Source organism: Vulpes vulpes, chromosome 12 (assembly GCF_048418805.1).
Source record: "Vulpes vulpes isolate BD-2025 chromosome 12, VulVul3, whole genome shotgun sequence".
NCBI lineage: Eukaryota > Metazoa > Chordata > Mammalia > Carnivora > Canidae > Vulpes > Vulpes vulpes.
Window position 1 is genome coordinate 100354051 of NC_132791.1, and position 9345 is coordinate 100363395.

At 41.7% G+C, this 9345-nt stretch overlaps 1 protein-coding gene across 15 annotated transcripts in view; it reads left to right on the forward strand.

The window, feature by feature from the left end:
* Positions 1-8266, forward strand: part of EXOC2 (exocyst complex component 2) — a 214910-nt gene extending 206644 nt beyond the window's left edge. For all 15 annotated transcript variants that reach the window (XM_072729245.1, XM_072729255.1, XM_072729259.1 and 12 more), the window contains 3 exons: positions 3745-3806; positions 6065-6124; positions 7503-8266. In XM_072729245.1, the coding sequence (XP_072585346.1) occupies positions 3745-3806; positions 6065-6124; positions 7503-7596 (216 nt within the window). In that variant the 3' untranslated portion in view covers positions 7597-8266. The remainder of the gene's footprint in view (positions 1-3744; positions 3807-6064; positions 6125-7502) is intronic.
* Positions 8267-9345: the final 1079 nt, after the last annotated feature.

Genomic DNA, 9345 nt, shown 5'->3' on the forward strand with positions numbered 1-9345 from the left:
GTGATATAATTGGATTTCTATGTCTTTATTCTTTGCATTTTTATTAGTGGTTTTTGAGTCGTGGTTACCATTAGGTTTTTGTATATAACATCTTGTGCAAAGTTGATGGTCGTTTAAGTTTGAACCCATTCTGTACTCCTACCCACCCCACATTTTAGGTATATAGTGTCACATACCGTTTTTCTTATATGAGTTCATTGACTTATTTTTTTACAGAATTATTCATTTTTATTGCTTTTATGTTCCTACCTTCACACTGTCACTTTTTGTCTCTCCTTTCCACTCAGAGTCTCCTTAATTATTTCTTGCATGACTGGCGTAGTGGTCGTGAACTCTTCTTGTTTTTCTTTGTCTGGGAAGCTTTTTATCTCTCCTTTTATTTTGAATGATAGTCTTGCTGGGTTGAGTATTATTGGCTGCAAATTTTTCTCATTTCTCATGTTGAATATATCATGCCACTGCTTTCTAGCCTGCTACATTTCTGCTGAAAAATTCCCTACTAGCCTTATGGGGTTTCCTTCATGTGTTACTGTCTTCTTCTGTCTTGATACTTTTAAATTTTTTTCTTTATCACTATATTTTGCCAATTTAATTACAACATACATTGGTGGGGGTCTGCTTTTGTTGATTTTGTTGGGGGTTCTCTGTGCCTCCTGGACCCAGATACCTTTTTCCTTCCCCAGATTAGGGAAGTTTTCAGCTACTATTTCTTCAAATAAATTCTCCCTTTCTCTTATTCTTGGTTTCATATAATACAAATGTTATTACATTTGATGAACTCACTGAGTTCCTGAAGTCTATTCTCATTTTACATAATTCCTTTTCTCTTTTTGTTCAGCTTGATTACGCTCCATTACTCTGACTTCTAGATCATTAATTCACTCCTCTGCTTCTTCCAGCCTGCTGCTGATTCCATCAAGCATGTTTCTAATCTTGTCTATTGCAAGATTTGTTTTCTTCATATGTGCTAGTCTGTCTCTTGCCCTTCTCTGCAACTGCAACCCCCTCCCCACTACAGCAGCCACAATCTGTCTTCAAAACCACATCTGATTGGTTCTTTTTAATCTTTGTGTTAAGGATCTCACTGATACCTTCCACTCTCTTTTCAAGTCCAGTGAGTATCCTTAATGATCATTGCTTTAAATACTCAATCAGGCATGTTACTTACATCTGTTTTGCTTAGATCTCTGGCCATGGCCTTGTCTTATTCTTTGCTTTCTGACAAATTTCTGTCTTCTAATTTTTTCTAAGTCTCTGTGCCTGTTTCTCTGTGTTAGGAAAGACAATTCTGTCTCCTGTTCTTGAGGGTAATGGCCTTATGTAGAAGAGGACCTATAGTACCCTGCTGTGTAGTGTCTTCTGTTCTCCAGGGCCTGGCACGTCCAAGAGTGTCTCCAGTGGACGCTGCACATGCTCTGCTATTTTGTCCTGGCTGCTTTATCCTTCAGGCCAGTTATTTTTGCTGGTTATGGGCAATAGGTGGTCCCTGGCCTGAACATGGCACATTTTAACTTTGGTGTCATCTGGTCTGCTTATGAAATGAGGCCTGTTACCACTGCTGCCACAGCTGAGGCTGTGCAAAACTCCCAGGTGGAGAGACATGGTGTTGGCAGGGGTTTGGGTTAGTGTTCTGGGGGAGGAGACCCACTGCACTGGGACTGAGGCTAGCACCACTGGGAAGGGTGGTTCCACAGGAATGTGGGGGGGCAGGGCTTGGTATAAGCAAGTTAAGTAGTGAGGTGGTGCTATGTTGGTTCCCACAGGTGGTTTATGCTGAAGGGCAGGGGAGGGAAATGGCACCTGCCAGTTCCTTTGTTCCCGGGGGGGGGGGGGGGGGGGGGTGTCTTTTGAACATTCCAAGTGAACAAATAGTCCCCTACTGTGTGTGCCCCAGGTGCTCTTCAGATCCCTGTTTCCAGGCTGTATCCAGGTTGTTTGCCAGCCTTCTCTCCAAGAGCAGCATAATGTCCTGCAGAGTCTATCTCAGCCAAGTCCACTGACCTGTGAAACTCTAAGCTTTCCACCCTACTAGATGTAAAAACTTACAAAATTCAGCCTCTCTTGCTTTCCAAGCCAGTTGCCATGGGGATGTTTTCCTCATATGTGCTAGTCTGTCTCTCACCCTTGTCTGCAACTATGACTTCCTCCCTGCTGCAAAGGGCCATGATCTGTCTCCAAAACCACATCTCTGCACTTCCTACATTTTTTGTTATGGCCTCTTCCCTACCTTCAGTTGTAGTTTGTTCTGCCGGTCGTCAGGTCTATTCTGGGGCATTTAGGATGATTTGATAGTTACCTAGTTGTAATCATGGGATGAGATAAGCCTAGGCTCCTCCTACGCTGCTGCCATCGTCTGATTCCTGCTGACCTTTAACACTCCAGGCTTTGCTTTAAGACTTGTGAGTTGCAAGAGCTCATGAAACTTGGGCCCTCTCACTTTCCAAGCCAGTTGCTCTGGGGATTTATTTTCCCGGTGCACTTCCCTGTGAGCTAGTCTGTTTCTCTTCCTTCTCTGTGATCGTGGTGGCCACAATCTGTCTCCCAGACTGTATGCCCATACTTTCTACCTTCTTCGATGCAGCCTCTTCTCTGCCTTTATTTTTGGAGTCTTTTCTGCCAGTCTTCAGGTCAATTTCTGGAGTATTTAGGATGGTTTGATAGTTATCTAGTTGTATTCGTGGAATGAGGTGAGCCCAGGGTCCTCCTACTTTGCAGCCATTTTCTTCTCCTTTTTTGTCACTTGTACTTTTGATATAATGTCTAAGAAGGCTTGCCTACCCCAACATCACAAAGATTTACTGATGTTTTCTTCTATGTGTTTCATAGTTTTATCCCTCACCTTTATGTTTATCATCTACTTTGAGTTAATTTTTGTGTTAAGGGAAGGATCCAAATTGAGTCTTTTGCATGTGGAAACCCAGTTGTCCCAGCACCATTTGCTGAAGAAATTGCTCTTGCCCCATTGAATGGTCTCAGCACCCTTGTCAGAATCCATTGATCATAAATGTAAGGTTTATTTTGGGACAGTCAGTCCTGTTCTATGATGTGTATTTCTGTCCATATATCAATGCCACACTATATTAAGGATTATAGATTTATCATGAGTTTTGATGTTAGAAAGTGTTTCTCCAAAAAAAAAAAAAAAAGAAAGAAAGTGTTTCTCCATTTGTGTTATTCTTTTTCAAGTTGTTTTTGGATCAACTTGTCAATTTTTATTAAAAAAAAAAAAAAACAATCATCAAACAAACAAAAGCCGGTGGTGATTAAATCTGCAGAGCTTTGTTTTAGCTTTTGAGATTAAAGTCAGTGTACCCAAAAGGGCATAGGTATAAGAAAGTAAGCCAGTCTGTTTACTTAAATAATCCAGGGACAATGTTTCAAATTTTGCTTCCTCTCACAATCATACTAAAGGAAACATTACTGGCTAGGTAGTAAATACAGATTTCTGGAAAATCCTTGTATAGGTTGACCCTTTTTATAACAAATCTGGCTCCCTGCCTTCACACAGTCATACTTGACTTTGAGTTAATTTTCAGTAAAAAAATAGTTTGTCATAGCTGATTTCTTTGGAGTGTTGTAGAAAGTCTGTTCGTAGTTAGTAGGTGGCAGGTGGCGGGGAACCACGTGCTGGCAGTCTTCTGTCAACCGTCTCTGCAGTAAGCAGGCTGAGACTGTCTGCTCATCGCTTGTTTCAGTTTAATAATTGATGCAGTTCCCCTCACTTTTTCCTTTTCTCATCCTTAGGCACGGCTTGAAATCTGTGCTTTGAGAGATACTGTGGCTGTTCACCTGACACCTGAGAGCAAGTGAGATGCTAAATGTTTTTGTTCTGAGTGCTTCATTAAAAATAAAGATTATCATATTAGTATATAAAATCCTTTGTAAAGATAACTGGTCAGAGTGAGTGCTCATGACTGTGATGTGATAAAGTTTACATTGCATTAATTTTTTTAGCTAAAAAGCATAATAAGCCAAAGACTCCTAATACTAGTTCTCTGTAGCATAATATAAAGGAAAAAAGGTTTAATATGATTTTTCCTAACTTCATTCAGTAAGATAAATCTTAATCTCATAAGTGATATAGGAGAGCATTATGTGTTTCTCTTAAAAAGGAAAAAAATAAGAATTGAGTCTTAATCTATTCATAGCAGACTCTGAGGGACCGTTTAAGCATTGTAAATATCAGCATAAGAGGAAGCCTTGTGGTTTCTCTACAAAATTTTGTAGTGGAAATTTGATGATAACTTTTAGCTGTTTTGAATGAAAGTCAGGATTTCCTATCGAAATATCAGTAGGTGAACTGAAACATTACTGACTACTTGCCTATACAAAATTGTTTACTCCACTGGCAATCGTGCCTAGGAAATACTGGGCTGTATGTTAATATGCCTGAGAATCCAAGTAGTATAGAAATAAAATGTCTAAGGACACTTGGTGTGATACAGTTACTCATCTCCAGCTTTTGAGGACATGCCTTACACCATCACTTGTATGGTCATTATCACAACTAAAAAGACTTTTAACAGTTTTTCCTAACAAATGAAGTTAGCTTCTTATTCCTGTTCATGATGGCTGACCAGAGCCATTCTGGATGGTTCCCATGTTAGTTATGGAGCCACACCTTTACCCAGTCATCATTTTTCTACATAAAGTACTAAATAATAATAGATGATAGAGGGCACTCCACTGAGTCCATATTTGATGTGGGTACCTGCTTCATGTAGGCACCTAGGTATTCCTTTTAATTTAACCTTTAAGAGCATAAGTTCCTCATCTACACAAGAAAGATAATAAGTAGTTTCTAGGCAGAATTTTGGGGTAATTAAATGAAAAAATGTGCCAAGTTACCCCCTAGCCTGTTGGTGCACTGCAAATAATCGGTGGTATTGTCTTCATCATCATCATCATTACTGTCATAATGTAAAAATAAAGAATAATAGCATTACATTACTTTTTATTGATTGAGAAGAGATTTAAGATGACGTGATAACAGCAGAGACTCCTCTCTGCATCAGGAAAGAGGAAAGTCGACTTCATAGTGGGAAGGGAGCTGAGTTTGCCCACAAGCTGTAGCCTGTTCCTTGCCCTAACCAGGAACAACTGAAGTTTCCAGGACCTTTATGACCCTCTTGGAACTTCGTAGTCTCTCTGTGTGCTGCTGTGATATTTGCCCCTCGTTTGAGAAACCTCGCCCAAGAGAATGTTTGCTAGGGCACTGGTGAGGGTCCAGTTTTACAATACACAATCAAAGACCACCTTAAAGTCAAGAATAATCACATTTATTTCTTTACCTTTAGTCAATGTTATAAAAGAAGAAGAGATGAGAAGTTAAAAATTATTCCTTAGTGACCAGTATAAGTCATTACCAAAGGATTTCCCCTTAAGTGCTTTTTATTTGATTCGGTAGCCTTTCTGGTACTTTCTGCTTTAAAAAGTTAAGCATACCAAGTTGGTGGGTTTTTTAATTCACACCCTTTTAGGTTTTCATGAAAAGAAAGGATGTTGAATTAAAACCAACCAGTCAATCCCCAGTTACCATACAGATTTTAAATATGATAATAACTAAATGCTATGGACTGTTTAATTAATGTAAATCAGGCCCTCTACATGTTAATACTATAAATGCCTCCATTTGGCAATCTCACAGGATCATCTCTATTTCTAGTTAGTTTCCTCCCTTTCTTACCAGTTGCTTTACTAGTTCAGTTTTGTTTTGAAAAGACTTTAAAAATTGAACATGTCCATATTATTAAGCTCTCATCTGCCGTGAGTAGCACCCTTCTGTCAAAATCCGTCCCTTTTAGCTTTTCAAGTCGTGTTTCATTTCCTTGTTGAGTTTTCTGACCCTACTCCTACAGGGCCTCCGCCTGGGAACCATACCTTGTACCCTCACTTTTACTTTTACTTTTTCTATTGTTTTTCACTTTTACTTTTTCTACATGCTTCACTGGCTTATACAGGTTCCTTTATATTTAAGATGCACTTTAGAGTTCTCAGTGATGCTCATGATCCCCCTTAGAAATATGAAATGTTCCAACTTGAATGTTGCCTGTCTGTGTTCCAGGTCGAGTTTTAAACAGGCTTTAGAAGCCCTGCCTCAGCTTTCAAGCGGAGCAGATAAAAAGTAAGTTCTATGTGCCGATTTCAAGGGCAGCTCAGATGTGTGAGCCAGGTTCTGTTACCTCGAAGGACTGTTTGAATAGGTAACGGTTTGGGCGTCACAATGTACCCAACAGCCCCTGACAGCACACGTTACGTTGGCTGCACCCGGCCTGTGTCCCAAGTGCAGAAAAGGTAAAACCTTTCCCCTGCGTTTATGGCACTTGAGACATTAGTTCTGTTCTTGTTTTAAGTGACTAATACAGAAAACATTTTAAGAAAGTTTATTCTGACTCAGTAAACTATATTATTGTCCTAGATTTTTAAAAAGATATTAGAGAAATGTAAGAAGGGCAGCATAGTAAAATGCAGAGCTTAATGACTTTTTTCCTTGGAGTAGCTCAGCAATGTGGTTTGGGTTTTGTTTTTGTTTTTGTTTTTGTTTTTGCTTTATATATTACAAAGTAGTAAAAAAGTGAATTTGTACACATGACATAATGAAATGATATATATTCCACTAACATTATGTTAATGGTTTTGCCCAGAGTTTAAATTTTGCTACTCACAAAAGAGGAGATTCTGACCTGAGACAAAATGTAGGCCAGGCAAATCTCAGAAATGCTCTACCCCAGTCAGCTGGGGTAGCAGAAGCGCTGTAGGTCTTTGCTCCTTCACTCCCCGTAACTGAAGTCCACCCGCCTTTGCATTTGGCTGTAAGATCCTTTCTGGCCCTAAAATCAGACATCAAACCAGTTGAAGAAACTAACTGAGTCATCAAGTACTAGGATAATTTGCCCACCGAGTTACAGCTGACCCTGATTCTCCTGGCGCCTAATTCACCACGTCCGTTTAGCGCTCTCCAATATTTGTTAAAAACGAGAATGCAAAACAGGAGGAAAAGACAAATAGGCCAGGGGTCAGGATGAGGAGAAAGGTGGCTGCAAAGAGGCAACACAAAAGGATTGGGATTTGAAGGGTTGTTAGGTTGCTACTATGTATTTATCAGTATCCGTAGACCTGTATGCCCAAAGGAGTACATTCCGTATGTATGAATTTTTACTTATTCTTATTTTTTTATTTAAATTCAATTAGCCAACGTAGAGTAGTGAATCAAAAAAGAAGCATAGCCCCAAACATTAATGGGCTTTAGGAAGAAATCTAATTAATCTAGGGGAAAGAGACAGGAGGGAGACTTTTATATATAAATACAAATATGTATATAAATATATATTCCTTTTGATTAGCTTCTTTGATTAACTTACTTCTGTTATTGAGTTAATCCGTAAGTATTAACTTCTCAGCGAGCAGAAGCGAAAGCCGGGCGCTCGTCCCTCCTGCGTGCTTTCTCGTGTCGCTAGGCGACCTCAGTGTGCAGGTTGTAAAGTAGCTTCTCGTCCCTGCAGGTTGCTGGAAGAGCTGCTGAACAAGTTCAAGAGCAGCATGCACCTGCAGCTCGCCTGCTTCCAAGCTGCTGCCTCAACTATGATGAAAACATAATTACCTCCGAGATAAGGGCATTCCGGAGACTGGCATCTCATCAGTCGCTTTAGTGCCCTCAGGGTGTTGGCATACAGAGCAGTGGGTTTGCGGTCTGTCTCTTTTTTCCAGATTGCTCCCTTAAAGAGGGGTCTGTATACGTTTTATTTCAACCAAAATGACCTTGTCTGAAATGCCCAAGCATTACTTTGTCATTTTTATTACACTAGGCCCTGTCTGTCTTTAAAATACCTTTAAATATACATGTTCTTAGCTAGACGCTGCATGATGAGTGCTGCAGGAGGAGCTACTGTTCCAGGGGGTGCTGTGAGGTGGCATGTGACTAAGATGTGACCGAGGCGTTCTTCAGTGTCTCGTGTGCCAGACCTGTAGGGTCAGCAGCTCCCAAGACACGTGGAGAAGTTGTAAGAAGACGCTTGGAAAGTTAGATATATAGACGTCTTTGGAGCCTGAACACTCCTGAACCGTACATCTGTCCTTAAAAACTTTATTTCATACCTGTGCCTCTAAGTCTCCTAACTCAAATGGATTTCTAGAACATCTGCGGTTTGCCTAGGAAAATGTTACCTTTGGGGTAGATCATCTGTGGTCCCGATGTCCACGAGTTAACCTTGTGTTTTGCTGCCTAATTTCTGCTTCTCACTGAGCTAATAAACACCCAGCACCTTTCCGTGTGGCTTTCCTGTGTCTTACTCCCCCTTAATTCAATGTGTCTTCGCGTCCATGCGTCACCTGCCCCTGCAGATCTGCTGGTTACTGCGGTGGGGCTTGGATACCCCACACACGCTGATGGGGACGGCTGCAGGCCTCGCTACTCCCAAAGGGAAGCCAGCGCCTGGTGACCCCTCCTGCCCACTGCTCGCTCCCCCCTCCTGCGGTGTCCCCTGTCACCAGGCGGCAGAGGCGTCTGGTGAACCTCCTGCTGTTTGCCCTACATTTGCTGCTGACTTCGTTTACCAGAACAGGTTCAGGGCACCGTGACCTCGTTCAAGGTCAGCTTCCCCCAGTAACTTCATCATACCGTCTGCCCAGAACACTGAGTAATTTTCTTACCCGGAGGCTGTGTGTCAGGTTCTCAAACACTTCTGTGGATGTCACAGAATCCCCTTTTTTAAGTCAGTATCTTTACGAGCACAAGTAGCCGCGGAGCGCAGTTTGGCCAAATGCAGTATCAGCCGTTTAAAAGAAGTCTGTGTTGTTGTGTCCGTTCACTCGGTGTACGAGTGACACCACAGCACCTGGACGTGAAAGTCTGATTTTTCAGATGTGCTTGATACACTACGGAGGAATACGCAGGCTGTGGTCCCTCCTAAGCATGTTAACTCTCACATCCAACAGGGTGATGAGCTGAGCGCAAATCCTCCGTCCTGAGTGTTCGTTTTTTAAATACCCAGGACAGGGCGTCCACCCAGTAAAGGGGGTGTCTTTAATACAAGATGCAGTTTAGTTGTTCTTCCCCTATAAGCGTCTGTATTTCAGCATTTCATGACCTGTATGACTTTTTATGTCTAGTTTTCATGTGCAAAATAAACACCTGAATTCTCGCTTGCCTTGTGTCTGACCATAAAGCAGGTATCAGCTGTCCTGCTGGTCCTCCGCTCGTTGGGGACTCCCCAAGCACTAGACAGTGCCCCAGAGCATCCCACGGCCCCCAGTAGCCTCGTGACGGCCCTGTGAGCTACAAGGTGCTGGGCCCATTGCACAGATGGGAAGGAAAATGAGGGCTCCGAGAGGGGCTAACGACTCGTA